The 19,405-nt window shown below is 40.7% G+C and overlaps 1 protein-coding gene and 1 long non-coding RNA gene across 14 annotated transcripts in view; one reads left to right on the top strand and one right to left on the bottom strand.

The window, feature by feature from the left end:
• The window catches only part of HDAC9 (histone deacetylase 9), a 686,372-nt gene that overhangs the window by 403,501 nt on the left and 263,466 nt on the right, over positions 1–19,405 (top strand). For 10 of the 13 annotated variants that reach the window (XM_037890577.2, XM_043541104.1, XM_043541108.1 and 7 more), the window contains 2 exons: positions 1,349–1,469; positions 3,831–3,952. In XM_037890577.2, coding sequence (XP_037746505.2) covers positions 1,349–1,469; positions 3,831–3,952 — 243 coding nt within the window. Of the gene's footprint in view, positions 1–1,348; positions 1,476–3,830; positions 3,953–19,405 lie in introns of all 13 variants that reach the window. The other 3 variants (XM_043541099.1, XM_043541102.1, XM_043541105.1) reach the window with 1 other exon arrangement.
• Positions 14,182–16,269, bottom strand: LOC122464714. Its single transcript, XR_006289006.1, has 2 exons — positions 16,198–16,269; positions 14,182–15,418 (listed from the first exon to the last, which is right to left on the bottom strand). It is a non-coding gene; the product is annotated as an uncharacterized LOC122464714 (long non-coding RNA).

Genomic DNA, 19,405 nt, shown 5'->3' with positions numbered 1-19,405 from the left:
AAAGAAATTCATTTGAACATTATTTCAAGATGGAAAACTTAATATAGCATTTAAGAGTATTTCAAGTGAGCACATCTGGTCTAGCTACATCACTAGTTCTTTTCAGACGGGCATATCAGTGTTGCTGACGCAGCTTCCTGAGATGTACCCAAGAATTCTGTTTCCAGCTCCAGTGTGGCTTTAAGGCAAATGATAGAAAGAACATTGCTGGAATGTGATGCTCACTAGAGGGAGACAGATACAAATAATTCCCTCAGTAAGGTCAGTTTAAAACCAGATTATTCCAGGGTATCAAAAATGTAAAGTGATTCAAAATTGAATTGCTCCGAGAAGATATTACTACTGGTGCAGCTGAAGGAGCACAAAGAGCAAACCAGAAGAGATCTGCATACCATGCCCACAGGATTTACATTCCTCAGCCTTTTTTAGTTATAAGGAAAATAGTACCAGTTTAGCAGGAGCATCTATAATATGTTTTTGGTTTTAAAAACTAAAGACTCATTGGAACTCCCATCGCGTTAGTGGAAACTGCACACAAGTGTTTGAAGGCAAAATTTGACTCTGAAATTGTGTTTTCAAAAGATTTCCTCTGTTCTATTCAGGCTCTTATTTTTCAGGTTGAAAAAGTATGGCTTGCACTTGAAATGGAACGTGATGGGTGAGGTTTAAGGTGGTTCCCATATCCTGTGGCAGTTCGTTCTGCTGTCCCAACTGGCCCATAAGAAGCTGTCTCCAGCACAAATGAGCTTCACTCTTACTGTGGAAAGTTCCATTGTGTCAAGAGCAAAATGGTCAACCACAGTCCTTATCATTAGGTGATCTTTTAGGATCGCAAGCCTAGGTCAGTAAGTGCCTTGAAAATAAAGACTTAGCTCTGAGGCGTCATGCAGCATTCTGTTAGGGGTCAGTGTAGTAGGCAGAGGACAGGTTTGAGGGGCTATTAGCATTGCTTTCAGTGAAGATATTATCTGTGGGTAACTCAAACTCAAAGGGACTCAGACCATATTTTATTTCTGTCAGCATTTCTTTTTCCTAATGATTTGGGGATATTTAAGAGTTGGTTCTGTACCTGGAAAGGATTCACAGGAGAAAGGGCCTGATTCAAAGCCCACTGAAGTCAACTTAAATGCTCCCATTAACTTCAATGGGCTTTTGGATCAAGCCCTGAAAGAGAAGTCTCCTGCAGAGTGAACATTTAATTTAGACTCTGTCCCATTTTGACTATGATTTCCACCAGGGCTCCTACTATTTTCCATCACTTTCCACAAGATGTTGGCTCTTTTTTGTTTTTGTTTTCCCCCCGGTGTTGTGGAGAATGGGAAGAGCTTTCAATCTTTATCTGTTTTAGGGGCAGTGGCAAGCACAGAAGTGAAGCAGAAACTTCAAGAGTTCCTGTTGAGTAAATCAGCAACAAAAGACTCTCCAACTAATGGGAAGAATCATTCCACGAGCCGCCACCCCAAGCTCTGGTACACGTATGTTCTATGTTAAGATGTGTTCATGTCTCACCGATATACTTGCTAAGGGTGGGCACCCGAATTCCTCCCCAACAGGGATATTGAGAACCTGTCTCCAGGCCAAAGTAAAAATTCTCCCAAGAACATTAATAAAGAAACAAAATAAAAACACTTCTTACTGAATGGAGTAGTACTGAGAGCCTGTACTCAAAGTGATGTACTTAGAGCTTTTCAAAACAAAGTGGTTTCAGTTCACAGGAGTTTGTATTTTTTTTTCCTATTTCAAGTCCCAAGTGTCTCACCTTGAGTTTCACATTCAAACCATCCCCTATCAGACTCAAAGCAGAGCTCAGCCAAAACTGTCACATTTGGAGACAGAATATGTGAATGCATCCGTTTTCCACCCACACCCATAATTTTCCCAGGTTCACTCAAAAGCTGACTCAGCTGGCTAAAAAGCTTGTGAACCTGGGCCAAGTTTAGTGTTTATAATGATGCTAGGCAATTTTTGTCTGGCTTTAGACCTGGTTATGAAAGTTTGCTGTGGCCTTGTGGTTCACCTGCTCATGGAGAACATGGATAACAGATTGATAGACTCAGGGTGAGCCATCCCATTTCCAGAAAGAGAAGCTGATGTAATTTGAGGATCTAGGAGGGGTGGAGATTTCTTTTCAACTTTTCTGAAGTTTTAATTGTCTGTAATCTCTTCTGCTATATCATTTATATAAAATCTCAAGCGATCTTGCAAATCTGACCTATTTTTCCATTGGGAATGGCTTTGTGCTTGAGTCTATCAGATTAAGACTCAGACAATGAAACAGCCTCCTTTTAGCCTCAGGTATAATGCAAAGCCATGATATTGTAGAAGATGAAGTTAACAGATATTGTAGAATGCTGCTCTCCGGTCCAATGTGTTGTGTGGGATTTTAGAAATAATTCTCTAGCATACTGAGAAGTGGTAAAAGATCTCTAAGCTTTTTTCACCATTCTTTTTGAAATTGTTGGCCCTAGGTATCCAAGAATGCACACTGATCTCAGAGAGAGACCTTGACGATGAGGTTCTCAGGTTACTGAGATAGTGATGCTGCTAAGCATTGCAATGGCTGGAAGATAGCCTAAGGGTTTACACTCTTACATTCCTCTGGTCCACTTTTTTCACTATTTCAGTCCAGTCTTTTCTGCCATCCTTATCATAGCAGTTGTACCAATATAAAACAATCCTGCAAACAGGATAGTGGACATGTTTCCAAGAGACTTCAACACCATTCCTGAGTCTGCCTGGATAGAGCGAAATATATGGAGCATGCTGGTCTCACCTCCTTCCCAAGAGAGGCTTAGAGACCTGAGGAGCAAACCCAAGATTCCTACCAAGATAGTCTGTTGTGCAATCTACCAAGACACCTAGATGTCCCTTGATTAAACATTTTGATCTGGAGTTAGTTTTTTTAAATAGTTATTAAAGATTTCCCTCTGGGGTTTTCACTGTATTGTACACTTTGAGAATCCTGGTAACATGTTTTAATATGTAATTACATTGTTTCCAATGGCGGTACTGTACTTAATAGTTTGTGCTATATAATGTGCACTATTCTACTAACTGTAAAATTTCTGGCCCAGCAGCCAAGAGGACAGGAATAAAATGGGTAGATATGAGGTTCCACGAAGGGCCCCACAAGAAAAAAGCTCTGTAAATTATGTTGTCCTTGAGCCAAATGATGCAATTCCCTTGGGCATTTATGGTTTGAAAGAGCTGCCCACAATTTTTCTTGCATTGCCCAGGTGTCAGAAAGAGCTCTCCAGTATGGGACTTTACTGCTGACACTAACTTTACGTGCTGCAAAGTACTGCAGTTATGAAGTTTCATTTGCTGCCCAATCTAAAGACAAGGTTTTGCTTTCTCCTTTACAACTCCTGGCAAACTCATCTATATTTTTCCAGCGGAGTAACACCTCCTCTTCAAAATATTGGGTAATTGCCCTACAAAAAGTGACAACTGCAGAGTAAAGGCCACTTTAAATTTATATTTGTATTTAATAAACAGGAATCAAATGGCTTTGTTTCAGCTGGTACAGTTTAAAAAAATGCAACAACCTAAAATGTTCAATTCCCTGATCTGGTACGGATCCCTGTGGGGCAACATGACTCTTATCCTTTGTGACTTTTATGATAAGTGCAAAAATGGCATTCTTGGGAATCCTGAGCAGTTCCATAACTTACTGTAAAAGTGAAATTGGTTACATGAGCCTGTGGTTTGTGCACACTTGGAGGAGTAAGAACATAAACACAGCTGAGACATGTGGACAACATGTGTAGATGGTTACTGTTGGTCACCTCACTTACTGCTAATTCGTGACCTCTCTGTGTCTGCTTCAGGGCTGCCCACCATACCTCACTGGATCAAAGCTCTCCACCCCTGAGCGGGGCCTCTCCATCATACAAATACACTTTACCAGGAGCACAGGATGCCAAGGATGATTTTCCACTTCGAAAAACTGGTGAGTCAGAGAAGTTTGTTCTAATCTCCTACCCCACAATTCTGCCTCACTTGGTTGTTAATCAGGCTGTCGCTTAGCAAGGTATATATTATAACCCGAAAAGCCTATTCAGCTGCATGATTCATTGGAAAGGTTCAAAGGTGCTAAGTGTATAGTTTTCCAATTTAGATTGACCCTGTGGTGTCAAGAACCAGTATCTCCCAATGCTAGCAGTCCTGATATATGTACTTGTTAATATTTCACAATATCAGGGGAACTTGTGCAGTATTATTAATAAACCTAATATTAATTCTGAGTTTAATTTGACAATCATGGCTCTCTCTCTCTCACATACAGTATATACTGCATTTACATTAAGGTCTTCAGAGTTCTTTTTCTTTTGGGAGGAGATAGATAATTATTATATCAGACCATTTTCTTTGGGTGGTTGCCAAGGTTAAATATATCTATTTTAAAATCCTTCAAATAAAAATGTGAAATGTTTTAAAAGAAAGTGTTCACTTAGAAAACAAGCTTTAGCTGAACCTCTTTTCCTGACAATCGGTGAAGTGTAGACTTGACTTTGTCTACACCATAGAGTGTGTTAAGGGGCTAGTGATGGAGACTTGGTGCCTCTTGCCCCAGGTTGTTGGTGAGGTGACTGGCATCCAAGAATGCAGGGAGACACTAAGGGGGTGAGGGAGAAGAGAAAAGAAAACATTAGATCCCTTATTGCATGAGGCTGCTGTTGAGTGATATAGTTACATTCTGAGAGAAAGTCTACTCCCCTGCTGTGCTAACTGCCTTTGAATGTGCTTCAATCACTGGGAGATTGAAAACTAACTGCAGAACTGGTACTGACATAGAAGAGATGTGGCATTTGAAACCAGTAAGCATCCAGAAAGAAAATCCAATCTACATCTAATTCTTCAGGACAGACACTCAGAGCTCATGTTATATCCCCTAATGTTTTCACAAGAATAGTTTAGTGCTTGTTTTTGTAAAGAATGAAAAACAAACTGCTAATTTATTCCGTCTGAATTATTTAGTCTGCTTTTGGTACACCATGGTGGCAATACAAGGATCCTATAAAAAGCTTGCTCAGGCTATTCTGTCATAATAAGCCCTATGCAGTTCTTTGCTTAATGGCATTGTACAAGATGTATTTTCTGTGCCAACATGCTATATGTTTACATTGGTTTGGAAAACAAAAGAATACAGTCTGCACCTTCTAAAATGCTGTGAATGTTTCTGCATTTTCAAAATGCAGGTTTTAATTTTCCTTCCATTTTTACATATTTTAGATAGTATGATTGATATTTATGATGTGTCAGACTGTTGATCTGTAAAACAAAACATTTTCAAACACTGTAACACTAAAGTTCTTGTGCAGCTGTTAATACTTTTATATCTCTGTGGGGGTTTCAAAATATTCCTTAATTCAATTCCCATTGTCTGTATAAGAGGACTATAATATAATTAAATGCAGATGTTTTCCATACATTATTCCAAATATTTGGGCATGCAGTGCATCAGTTACAAATAGAACTCATAAGTATAATTCTCTTTAAAAAATACACACAACATAAATAGACAAATAATGATATGATATATTCATTAGCGTAGCAGTCTTTTTGTCACTTCAGTGTTTGATACTTTTACTTCAACATTCTACTATGTAAACAGAGATGATATGTTCAGTATGTCATTTCTTAGACAAGAACTCTATTTGATAGCTAGCTATATCTGTTAATATAGCAACTCTTATAAATATCTTGTTTACCTATTAAATACTCCCAATAGCAGAAGAGTCTTAATTTAAACCTTCAGCAACAGCTCCACAAAGGTTCCAATGATTGTTCCCCAGGTTCAGAGTAAAATCAACAGGAACTGGAACAACACAAGTCAAATGACCCCAAACTGATCTGGGTGGCTATAGGGCCATCCCTTAGGCAGAGGGGACATTGTGGAGCCTGTGTCATCCTCATGGGACCATATCAGACAAAGATGTCCCAGGAACATTCATATATATAGACAGGCTCTCTGCCTGCAGAAATCTGACCTTTGCCATCAGGGTGAGCCTTTTCCTGGGGCTATGAATGCTTATTGCCACTGGCTTCTAGCAGAATTCTGTGATTCTGAACCTGCATGCAGTCAGCAATTGCTATGAAAACGAACCTTTATGTTCTGTTGAACATTAAGAAAGGGATACCTAAAACCCAAATTAAGGGTTAGTTTTTAATAATAGTTCTGATTTGTTTCCCCAGTTCTTATTGATGCTCTTAACATAAAATCAAGAGGTGTCTTTCTCTTCTCTACATTTACATGGTGCCCTCAAAGGATACTTTTGATTATATTTAGTTAGTTTAGATTCAGCATATAGGAATGAGAAGCAAAGCTGAAAAATGCTATCCCAACAGCTAAACTGTGAACAAGAAACACAGTGTTAGGAAAGAAACATACATAAGTCATGAGGTTTTCCTCCTTTTTGTTTCAGCAGAATGTTTCCCCAACCTTCCCTTCCCCATCCCACCATTGTCATCATGGAGAAATGGTGTCTTGCTACTAAATCTGTTCAACTGTATTCAAAAGTCAGACTGTAAAAGGGAGAACTACTCTACTCAAATTCTGTCTACAAGCCACAAAAATCCGGAATAACTGGATATTGTAGCTAATTAGTTAGCAGTCTTGATATTTACATGCTTATCATTAGATTCCAGAGTAATCACCCCACTGCAGTGACTGTGAGCCCAGGTATTGTTCCTTCCCCAGCGGATGTAGAGGGACCTGTGTGTAGTAAAATTGGTGCAGTTCTAGTGCACAGTGGTTTGACACTAGTTTGCGGTCTTTAGGACAAGGATTGCAGCTCCTTGCACAGTGGCATTCACATTTGTTGTTTGCAGTGTTGTTGTAGCCATATTGGTCGCAAGTGGGTGACGTGATATCTTTCATTTGACCAACTTCTGTTGATGGAAAGGACAAGCTTTTGAGTTTCACAGGGCTCTTCCTCAGGTCTAGAGAAGGGAACCGTAATGTCCAGGCCAAATACAAGCTGAGACAGATTATTAAGCATAAGTGGTTCAAATATGTTGTAGGAAACAACTTAAAATGACATGGGCAATTATCACTACTGCAGTGATAGGACAAAGGAGGATAGAAAGCAGCAGGGTGCGTTACAAATTGTTGTAATGAGCCATGAAACCAGTGTCTCTGTTTAGACCATGGCTTTTGGTGTCCAGAATTATGAATTTAAGTTTCCAGGCTCATCTTTTGAAGGTGATGTGCAGGTTTCCTGTAATAACGAGGACTGGGAGGTCAGATATGGAGTGATCACTTTGTGATAGGCTTTTTGTTGACAGGCTCTTGAAGGAGCTGAGCAGGAGGAGGACTGGGGAAGCCATCGCTTTGTTAGATACATGGATTTAGATTTACCATGTAGAGGAGTCACACCTGTGTAATTGAGAGCAGAATTTGGCCTACAATATGTAGGGTCAGATTTTTAAAAGTGCTCAGCGCCCAGGAGCTCCCATTAAGATTAGTGTGGCAATTCTCAAAAGCACCTAGATGACTTAGCAGCACAAGTCCCATTGATTTCCAATGGGACTTGTGCTCCTAAATCACTCAGGTGTTTTTGAAAATTCCACTCAATGGAAGCTGCTCAATATTAAACACTTTTGAAAGTCAGGTAATTTTTAGGAGGCCTAAAGGGAACTGATCTCTTTTGAAAATCTGGTCACATATTTAGATGTCTAGATGAGAGCCATTTGGTGTTGAACACCATAATTCTTTGTGTGTCTAACTGGGAAGATGTTATCTTTAGACTAGGCTCCTTTAAAATGAATAAGAGTAAAAAATATAACAAACCAGATGGATTTCATGGGGGAGGAGTTGTTCTCTACAAAACTTACTTTTCACCTTGTTGAAACAATACAAAATATTCTGGCATAAAGCCAGAATGTTTGCATTTTCTTGGAACTGTAACATTTCACTTTCTATGCTCTGGTATTGATGCAAACCAGTAAAAACCAGTAAATTCCAAATGAAGATTAGCCCACTGTTTTAACTAAAACCATGTGTCTTTTTTAAACGTTGCTTATAGATGGAGCCTCTGCCTTCATTTTGCATCATTTCTTGGCGTTCGTTGGAAGAAATTCCAGAGAACACCACCATGGGTTGGAGTCCTAATCTGGCAATCAAAAGACTAGACTTTTGAATACCTTTTATATTGCAACATTCTAATAGGAGCTTCTTATCCTTTCTGCATGTTACTTTCATATTTAAATTGTGTTTTGCTCTTATAAACTGTTAGTTATGGTGCTATCCTGGAAATTGTTACTGAGGATAATGTTTTCATTTTTCTAGAGTTATAGATTGTGTTTCACCTGAGTGCTAGCTAGTGCTAACGACTAATGTTTTGGAGGTTATTTTCCTCACACTGAGCATAAATTGCAAGTTAATAGCTCTACAGCGGTGGTTCTCCACAGCCCTGGGGATCCGCAAACTATATCTAAGAGGTCCATGAAAGGTTGTCATTACCACAAAACAGTGGTTTTCAACCTGTGGTCCACAGACCCCTGAGCGTCTGTAGACTATGTCTAAGATTTCCAAAGGGGTCTGCACCTCCATTCAATATTTTTTAGGGGTCTGCAAATGAAAAAAGGTTGAAAACTACTGCACAACAGCACAAATGCCTGAAGCAGACATTGAAAACCAGTGCTACTGATCAACACTTCTATTTCTGTAAGGAGCTCTCTAGATTTTGTGTCTTTAGTGCCTTACTTTGTTATGGACTCAACTGCAGACTTTCATCTGTGGTTTAGTACGATCTAAGAAAATTGTTTGCGGCTTACTAGCCAAATATTGGAAGTGTGTACAGATGAAACTCAGAACAGTATGTTTAGTAGTAATAGCACAAGGTGCTGTTTTGATGCTAGGTTATATTATTTCAGACTGGAAAATAAAAACCTAGTGTAAGCAAAGAGTTAATTTGTGGTAAAGGAGAGGAGAGGTGTGCTGTGTACAGTGAAGCTCCAAACACAAAAACAATGGGACCACGCTGGACTAGCCTAATTAGGTAGCATACTAACAACACAGTTTTAGCAGGTAATCTGGCTTTATTATGGTGGGGTAGAAGATTCTTGTATCAGAATTCAGCAGATGTATTTTTTAAAGAAAGTAATTAAACTTGTTCCTTACTATGGTTTCTGCTATGCTTATGGATTCACTAATCTGCAGGAGTGACTGCAGTTGAGAAGAAAAACATTTTGTATGAGAAAGTCTTTTCTTCCTCTCCTTCCTGACCCACACCCCCACCTCATTCTGCCTCTGTCTACATTTTCCAGGACACCCCCCGCCCCTCCCGCATGAAGTAATAGTATAGGAAAAGACTGCATTTGTAGGTTTCTTCTGGGTCTCCTAATTGCAAATCTTCCATTTAAAAAGTCTAGAAAGGGCCCAAATCTTCAATTACCAGATTTCCAGAAGGGAGTTATTTTCAGGTTCTTTGGGCATATACATAAACTTTTAAAGGTTAGGACAGTGTACACTGTTATTAAATAGCAAGGGCATATTTGTTGTTAAAACAGTGAAAATTCAGCAAAGAAAACATACTTCTCCTTATTTGTGATCTGACTTTGAGGTGCTGACAATCCAGGGCTCCCCAAAACTGGTTGCCAAATTTAGTAGACACTCTTGAGAATTTTGCCCTAACTGATTTGCCCAAGGAGACACAGGAAATCTTTGGCAGAGCTGGGAATAAAAGTCAAATCTCCTGATTCCCAGGCCATTTGCTTTGAGACTCTTCTTCTCCTGTAACAGCTAATTACTAGGTGGAATTTTTAGCCTTGTTAAAGTCTCTATTGATAAGTTTGGAGGGCATAATTAGTAATAATAGGTTTGAGAAACAGAGGAGACTTTCACTTTTGATTAACGAATGAATCTGAAGCAAACTGACGTTAACAGCTTCTTCCGGATTTATATAATGAACAGACTAGAGGAAAGTTGCAATCAATTTGTACTGGAGCCCAATAGCTCTGAAGAAATCTAATACTGTTGCAATCTACTTGGTACTATTAATGTTCTGTAGCTACCTGAGTTAGAGTTGTAAACGTTGTGTTGCTGCAGTTTAGTCTGTGAAGCACTGCAAAATAATCGAACACAAAAATAACAATATGCTAAAATAAACCTAAAGACAGCGTCACAGAAAGGACCCACCCTATTAGGATTTGATCCATACTTAAAGTCCAGCAGGATGAAACCCTTAGTTCATCCCCCTGTCTGCAGAAGATTGTTTTTGTAATGTATTTTATTCACACACTCTACTTTTCAGTGTGTCAAACAAAAGGGTTCCCTTTAAATGACTATTCTAGCTCACTTTCAGGATGCTTCTCCCTTCCCCCCAGTATATTTTAATGTGAATGTTCTTTTCTTAATTTAGTCCCATTACTTGTAGTTACATCACCTTGTATTACACTATATAATTCCTCTGCCTCCTTAGTGGATAGATGATTACTGTGTCCCCAATTAGTCATCATTTAGCCAAACTATGCAAAGTTAGTCCAATTACTGTCTTGTTAATGCTCCCTTTGTCTCCTTCATTTTCTGAGTTGTGAGTGCTGCAGAGTTTTTTGATGATTGGATGGCAAGTCTTATGAATGGAGACTGGCTTGGATATTACTTTGGTGATTTTAAGTGATTGAGTTGCTAGGAAATACACATGAGGAACTTGAATTCTCAGTTAACAATGTATTTTGAGTGATATCTAATGTAAGCTCTGGTGCAGGATCAACACTTATGCTTACCTTTAATCACATAACCACTGATGCCAATTGGACTTCTCATGACTAAAAATGGCACAGCCATAAGCCTCAGCAAGATCAGGTCCTTAAATTGTAAGTTCCTCAGCAAAGGAAACTGTGTTACCACATCTCTAAAGACCCATACTTACAGATGGCAATATATTCATAATCATTTCTTCTTACATCAGTCCTCCCAGCCCTGTTATCATTTGTATTACTCTTCTCTGAGCTCACACTAATTTGTTTACTAAGTAGAAAAATAGTCAAAACTGCACCCTATGTATTTTACATTTGTGAATTGTTTAACATGATACATGCAGATTTTGTTACACAGAAAGCTTTCCAAAAAGGCTTTCAAATATGAACATACTCTGCATCAAAAAGCAAACAGCAGACATTGGGTCACTTTCTCTACATGCTCTACTCAGGCAAAGATCCCTTTGAAGCCAAGGGAAACTTGCCTGAGTATAGAATAGATCACATAATACATACATATAGATGAAGATTTTCCAAAGAGCCTTAGGAGCACAAATCCCATTTAAGGTGAGTGAGATATGAGCTCCTAAATCTTTTGCGGGGCTTTTGAAAATCTCTCCCCTACAAATAAGAGAGTTCCCAGAGAGTCAAAATATGAGGGGTGAAATACTGATCACATTAAAGTCAATGGCGTGGAGCCAGGATTTCACCACTACTGTACCAGTGGCAGGGAAAAGTTGAAAACTGGGGAAAACAAATCAAAGCATATAGAAAGGTGACAAAAGAGAGAGAGGTGAATACTGGAAGTCACATGACATCAGCCCCTCCAAAATAGAATATGCTGGTTAGTAAAGATTATACTTCTTTAAACTCCTACAAAACATAGTTTCAATGAAAATCTGTTCAAACCCACAACTCTAATTAAAGGGTTTAGCTGCCAAATAACATGTTCTGGCTAAAGCCAAATAAGTATTACAGAGTTGTTCATGAATAACGGCACAAGCTTTGTACTTTGCTGTTGATTTTCTCATGGGAAAGTAATATAAATGAGAGTGATACCTCCCTGTTGGCTTTAACTGTTAGAAATGCAAAGCATGCTGAAATTGTACATAATTCTCTTCCAAAGGAAAGGAAATAGCATTTCAATGCTTTTCCTCAGTGTCTCGTTGAGTTATGGTGGTGTACAATTATTCCAGCTAAATTACTCTACCAGATGGAAGGTTACATTGTATATTTAGCTAATTAAGTTTTAGAGGACTGGAATTATATCCCAGAACAAAAAGAGCATATCTGAAAGTAAACTTGTTTTAATTAAGTTCATTGTGGATGTGCAGTATCTATGCCTAATTAAGAGTTTAAACAGGTGGTTTTCTCTCCCCTCCCTTTGATTAACATGACAGTTCCTTTTACAAAATCAACCTTCATACCTACAGAATCATAGGAATTATTGAAACATATGTTTAACAAATATTCAGGGCCAAATTCAGCCTCCACTGACTTCAATGGAGTTGCACTTTCTTATACCAGAGCTGAATTTGGCCCAGAGTTATCCATTCTGAAATCAAGATATATTGCTTTTTGTGTTTAGTTTTCTTGGCATCATGTACTGCTATAGCAAAGTCCCTACATGCTGACATTCTGTCTTACCTTTGCACCATACTTAAGCAGTATGCCTAGATAGTGTAGACTTCCTGAGCTTTCATCTACTGAGGAAATTAATATCCTTTTAAATTTGGGGAGAAGGTGGTGATGTTTAATACTGGGCTTCTGCAGGCTGGCGAAATACAGTGTTGTAGTTTGTTGCCTGCCATCAGATGAGTTATCACTGTTGGATTTTCTCCTAGATTAATATCCCTGGGATTTAATCATCACATTAAATAATTCCTTCTTGTGTGGGGACTAGAGGAAGTGAGCATGAATGTTCTGCAGTCTACAAGTCGAGCATCTAAGGGTCAAATTGTGGCCCTGCAAAAGCTTGGAGTGCCAGGGTAAGGGGATTAGCTCTGGCACTTCTTCAATGGAGAGAGTCATTTTGCTTGTGTAAAGTGTAATGACTCCATGGATGTTAGGGGGAGTGCAATGGGGAGTGGGACTAGCTAGTTACACTCACACAAAGTGTAGCTTTGTGTAGTTTCCCAGCTAGCACTGTTGGGTATACTGGGGTGAAAGAGGGGATGATGCTAATCCAATGCAGGGATATCTCCTTTAAACCAAGCACTGCCAGCCATGAGCCTGACCAGTGATGAGCTGCCAAAATCTTAACAACCGGTTCCCTCGTCACCCCACAAGGGGGTCGTAGCCTGCCCCCCCCCCCCAGGACCCCTGCCCAAACAACCCCCCTCCCCTGACTGCCCCCGGAACCGGGCAGGAGGGTCTCGTGGACCACCGTAGTGGGTGCCCACTCTGCCCCGCCCCTAAGAGCCAGAGAGACCTGCCGGGGGGCGAAGTGGGGAGTCCCAGTGGTGCTTACCTGGGGCGGCTCTGGCCCTTAGGGCTGGGGTGGCAAAACTAGAGTGGGAGCAGGGGGAGCAGCCGGTCTGCCCACTGTTCACATCAAAAGTGGCGGCTTAGGCGCCGACTCCATGGGTGCTCCGGGGCTGGAGGGCTGAGACGCAAGCGGCAGCTTCGCGATCAGGCCCAGGGAGGCGGAGGCGAGCTGGGGTGGGGAGTGGTTCCCCTGCGCGCCCCCTGTGTTACCTGCAGGCGGCCCTCCTCGCGCTCCCCTGCCCCAGCTCACCTCTGCTCCGCCTCCCTGGGCCTGAGCGCAAAGCTGCTACCTGCTTCTCAGCCCTCCCAGGCTTTCCGCAGAGTGGAGTGGAGGTGAGCTGGGGGCCGGGTGGGATGGGGAGCTGCCAGTGGGTGCTCTGCACCCACCAAATTTTCCCCGTGGGTGCTCCAGCCCCGGAGCACCCACGGAGTTGGCGCCTAAGGCGCCACTTTTGACCAGTTGTTAAATTTAGAAGCCTTTTTAGAACCAGTTGTCTCTCGCGGGACAACTGGTTCTAAAAGGGCTTCTAAATTTAACAATCGGTTCCAGCGAACCAGTGCAAACTGGCTCCAGCTCACCACTGAGCCTGACCCAACCCCTAACTAACCAAATCAGGGCTGTCCCTCACACAGGTGTACTGAGAGGTACTTGACTTCCTGCACCTTTTTCCTCCCATAATGTTAAAGTGGGGTCAAAATTTCTAAATTTGAGGGGTAAGGGAGTGGGGAAGTTCACTATGAAGTATTCACGATCTCCTCCCCCCCCCACCATATTACAAGACTGTTTTTTTAATTTATCTATTATTCCTCTGTTTCTTATAGCAGACAGGATCCTCTTTTAAAATAATCTGGCTTTCCCTGTGATGCCACGGGAAAATTTAGGACAAGCCAGTAAGTCACAGACTTACACCATAACTTAATATAACAAACTTTTCTGTAGGCTAACACCAAAATTATGGGTCTGATCAGGGAAACACTTCATGCACATAGTTCTTATTGAAATTGACTTTTATTGGAGGCCAGTACATGGAGTGGTTACATACAAACTTATGTGAAAGCAATGTGAATAAATAGCTCCATTGCATAAACTACATAGTTATCTCATCCCATTAATGTACGTAAGCCATGAGCTGAAATATATCCAAATTATGAATGGTATGGAGGGGAAAGAAAGAGACACCTCAGTTTTGGCAAGGGCAGTTAATGACCTGGAGCTAGGTATGCACGTCTAAGACTCCAGGAAACCCCAAACAAAATGTGGTCTATGCGTCCTACATAATATGTATAAAAGCTCTATAGGTAAAATCCCAGGCCCCATTGAAGTCAATGGGAGTTTTGTCAAGGCAGATGCAGGGCCCAGATCTGGCATATACACACATGGCAAGAGCTCCCCATAGCCAGGGAATTCTCTTCTGGCAGATGGCAGCCAGAATCTGTTGCCTTTGCTTCCCAAGTGACACAAAGAGGCCAAATGTCAATAGAGAATCCAACCCAGTGTTCATCATTTGCTCCACCTCCCTAGATTTAAAAGGCACCTAATTCTCCGCAAGAGGATATGGTACAATATAAAATATATATACCTAAATCAGCAAAGACTTAATGAGCCAAACTTAATGCTTCCTGGGATGGCCAATGAAACAGGTTTTACATTAATATGTAGACTATAGAGAAAAACAGGGAGGGAGATTCTAAAATGCATAGTAGAAATTTACAAATGGGCTTGAGGGAAGATTTCAGTTCTGAACCTTCTTTAGGCTACAGACAAAAAACAACTAACCTTGTTAAATCTGCTTCCATAGCCCGAAGAAAGCTAAAGGGCTGAAATATCCCTCTAATCTAATTAGCTGTTTTTAACATGTGTTTCACTAACCCTGTTTTTTTATTTAGGGGTTGAATATTTACCTTAGCCTGAGTAAATAAAGCATTTTACCTTTTACAAAACTAAAATAAAGCAAAGGGCTAAAAGGTTTCACATGTGATCAACATTCCCTTTAAACCAAGCGGCTGATCAGGAAACAGTTTCTGTGCATGCTGAAAACACATTAGGTGATGCAAGCCAGAAAAATAAAGCATCTTCATCCTTCACCACAGTACATGATGCTCTAGGCTTGTTGGGACCACCCAACAGTCAGGCCCATCCGAATGGATGCTCCGTGTAGTTCTTGGAAAAGCTTTAGAGGAAATGGTGCAAATGGCTCTCTCTCTCTCTCATAAATCTAACTTTAACCTGAAATGGCATTTTAAAATATCAGAATTAAATATCAGAATATCAGAATTAAAGAACCTTTTAGTATAGTGTGCTGGCATTTTCCAGAGCGCCAGCCATGAGAGATGCCCGTAGTATCCAAAGAGTTAACTCCCCATTACTGGATCTTGTTGGAAAGTGACGTTATAAGCACAGAGGTCACTTAGTGAATCACAGGGTTGGGAGAGCTAAATGGCATATCTTGGCCTTTAATAAATACAAATATTCTGAGGTAGCTGAAGAGGCTGGGGCAGCTTAAAATAGCAGCAGCCAGAAACCACCAGGCAGAACAGTGAGTATTTATGCCTCTCCCAGAACCTAGTGCACCCTGGGATGAAGTTGAGATCCTCACACACCTCCAGTAAAGTAAGGGCTACTGGTAGCTCTCCAGCAAGTCACTGAGGGAGCAGGAAGTCAAAGCTGGCAACCCTCCTCTCTGAACCCCTTTCCCTCAGCTCTCTGCCATCTTTGGAAGGGTCCTGGGCATCCCAGAAGCTTCAGGAGGGAGCCTACAGCAGCGTCAACTACTCCTTGCTAATGGAGGTAGGGTAATCTTGTGCCCTCTATGCTGTCTAGGTTATTGGGAAGGACTTGGGAGCTTCTGGTCCCTCTTACCTCAGAGGTGTTTGTGTATGAGTGTATTTCTCCTGAGCCCTCTTTCCACCCCTGCCTGCCCAGACTCTTGGGAAGCAAATATGCTCCTCTTTCTTCAGCTGTCTTCACTGGAATGGCATGCTGATGAGGTGAAATGAGGCACTCACCTTAGCCTCAGATTCTTGGCACAGGTATTCCTCCCTCAGCTGCCTTTATTGGGGAAGTGTGTATGTGTGTCCTTCCCCCAGATCCTTTGGGGAAAGAAAAGGACAAAGATGCTTACCCACAGTAGTTTTTTGATTGCTGCTCTTTGAAATAGGAGCAGTCCCCTCTCTTCAGCAGCCTCAGTTTCCCCAAGTATTGCTGTGGCTGCCCCGCCCATATTGATGTACAAACATACCTAAGTCAGGATGCAGGCTCAGGCTTCTGGAAACAAAGAATTAGGAGAAGAATTGGGGGCCCTCAGTATAAAAAATTATATATATTTTTAAAAGACTGTCCATTTATCTTCCCTGACCTTCACTTTTATAGAATATACCAGAGGTACATGTTATCCCTTTTTATTATATATGTTAAACCACTCTGTTTTAGGGATGAGAGTATATTAAAACCAGTTTTGTATTATGTTAAGGTTTCTTTTTTATTTCAGTAATTGACTGGTAAATTGCTCCAGTCTAAAGCATCATCCTGCTTATTGAAAATCAGCCCTTGAAAATGTTATTGCCTTTATTGATACTTCTACGATATAACACTGTAAGTTTAAAAACAATTTAAATTATTAGAAATACAACTACTAGTCATGTCAGCAATTTTATTTCTTTGTCAATACAATATATTATGGTAATACCACATAATATATTCAAAATAAAATATGACCCTCCATGCCCCAAATAAAATGGCCATCTGTACCCAAAAATAAAGAGAAAATACCAACAATTTTTTAAAATTACTAAATAGTTTGCTAATTCTTTATCTTTGTTGTATTTCTCTTTGTGGACTTAAACACATCACAACATTCCTTATTATTATTTCTCTAAATGAACTCAGGAATAGTGATTTTAGCATGAGCTATAGGGAACAAATTTGACATTCTTACATGGGATGCAACAAATCTTGGAAACATACAGAAGTTGCTGCCTGTTAAATTTTAAAAAAAATAAACAGTCACTATTGCCAAAGTTAGTGTCAACTACCTCTGCTTCCCTACGATTTTCTAAAACCAGGCTATGAGCTCATAAAAGGAAATGCTTTCACTATAGATCCATCCTAAGCCTTGACAAAAGCTCACTTTCTGCTCCTCAGGTTTCCTATATATGGTTTTAGCCTCAAGATGAGGACCGGCTCACTATACCCCTATCCCATCCCCCATTTCCTGCCTTGGTTCATTAAATGCTGATTTGAAATTGGCACATACTTTTCTAATACAAAAGTACTACTGTTTTCCAGGCACCATCAGAAAGCAGTGTACTATTATCTGTTAAACACCCTTTCTTTATAAGGCTTCCCCCCTTCAGTGTTAGGTGTTTTGATTCCTCCAACAGGATTCTTAAATATCTGAGTATGTTCAATTAAAGAAATAGACAAGGTAATCCTATCCAAGAAATCTCAGCCTTGTTTTCACATTGGGGAGTGATCCAGTTCTTGGACTGCATTCTTTAATGCCAGTATCTGTACATTGCAAGTAATTAAGAACACTGTAATATGTGACATGATTTCAGTGTATTACTTTTCTGTCTCCCATGCTTGTGTTACATCATCACACTATTCATGAGAGACTGTCCCTACTTGGAATATCATACAGTTGAGTAAGAGGGGTGATCTCAGTGAAATCATCTGTACTTATGTACAGTGTCATATTTTCTTTCTAATGTCAACAGTATAGGATTGCTGCTCTTTGCTGCAGTACTGTCTCCCTACAGGTACTGGCTACCTAAGTGTGAACTGTTGTATGTCTCACCCAACCATTAAGTAAATTTCCACTTGCCCTAGAGAGCAACTTGCAATGGTGTAAGGGGTGGGTGTCACAAAGTTTTAACCTACCATTTGGTTGAGTCCACCCCATTGCAACTGGCTTCCTTGCTAATGGTTCATACAGCTCTATAGCAGGGAGTAGTAACATCATCTCCTGCAAGGGCACTCAACATCACCTACCTCAAAATTCCAAAAATTCATTCTGACGTAACCCACCCTCCTTCCTCTGGGACCACAAACATCAGCTCTGCAGAACTACCTTCCTCTCTCAGCTGAAGGAACTCAAGCACTCTTGCTATTGCTCTCAGCTGACCTCCTGAGTTGCCTATAATTCTTATGTGCTGGTTTAAATTAAAAACATGTGTTGTATGATTTCTAGGTGTAGCCCATTTAGAATAGATTGGAGAAATAATATCAAATGATATTATGGTCAGCATTTCAGTAGACATTAAGCAAACTGATAACGATGGGATGCTAAACTGCCAACATTACTGAAATGGCCCATAACATTTTAGATCTGAACACACACTGCAAATGAGAGTTACATGTGCAGAATGATTCTCTAGTGCATTGACACTCCACCAACTGTCTACCACCAACCTTCTCTTTTTGCTTCCTTTTATCCAAAGCAAACTTGAATAATACATTTTCCCTTCCTTAAATTGGGGAGATACCAGCAAAACTAGACACAAAGGGCTAGATCCACAAATGGAGTTAGGTGTTGCAACTCCTAGCTGCCCTTCTGCCCAGTAGAATTCACAGCCCCAAACTGAGTGCCTAGGCTCCATGCATTGTATGGGAAAAGTTAGGCACCTAAGAAAGGGATTCACAGAAGCCAGCAAGGAAGCCACTTAAACTAGCCAAGAATGTGGGAGATCTGTTTTCAAATCCCTGCTCTGGAGCAGGGACTTAAATCCAGGGCCTGCCACTTCCCAAGAGAGTGCCCAAATCACCATGCTGTTGGGTATTCAGAGACGAGTCTCTCTATCTCTCTTGTTGAAACTGTTCCACTTGGCATAAATAATTAAATATCCCCAGTAGTTAGGGGAACTCACCTGGGATGTGGGAAAGTCAGGTTCAAGTCATTGCTCCAATGAATAGTTAATTATTTATACCAAGTGGAACAGCTTAAAAGGGAGAGATTGAGAAACGCACCCTAAAATACTCATTAGCATGGTGGCTAGGGCACACAGTTGGGATCTGGGTTCATATTTCTGCTCCAAATCAGGCAGGGTTGGAGTTCAGATCTAGGTTTCCCACAGCCCAGGGTTGTGCTCTAACCAATGGGCTGTTGGGTATAATGGGAAATACACAGCCAGCCCCACAAAGTCTCATACCCAGCTGTCTTTTGTGAGGGTTAGTCATGCTCAGAGCATTCCTACCAGACTGGCCCCTACATGTGAG

Source organism: Chelonia mydas, chromosome 2 (genome assembly GCF_015237465.2).
Source record: "Chelonia mydas isolate rCheMyd1 chromosome 2, rCheMyd1.pri.v2, whole genome shotgun sequence".
NCBI classification, from domain to species: Eukaryota; Metazoa; Chordata; order Testudines; family Cheloniidae; genus Chelonia; species Chelonia mydas.
Note: the sequence above shows the minus strand (reverse complement) of the source record. Positions and strands in the feature narration are given on the sequence as shown.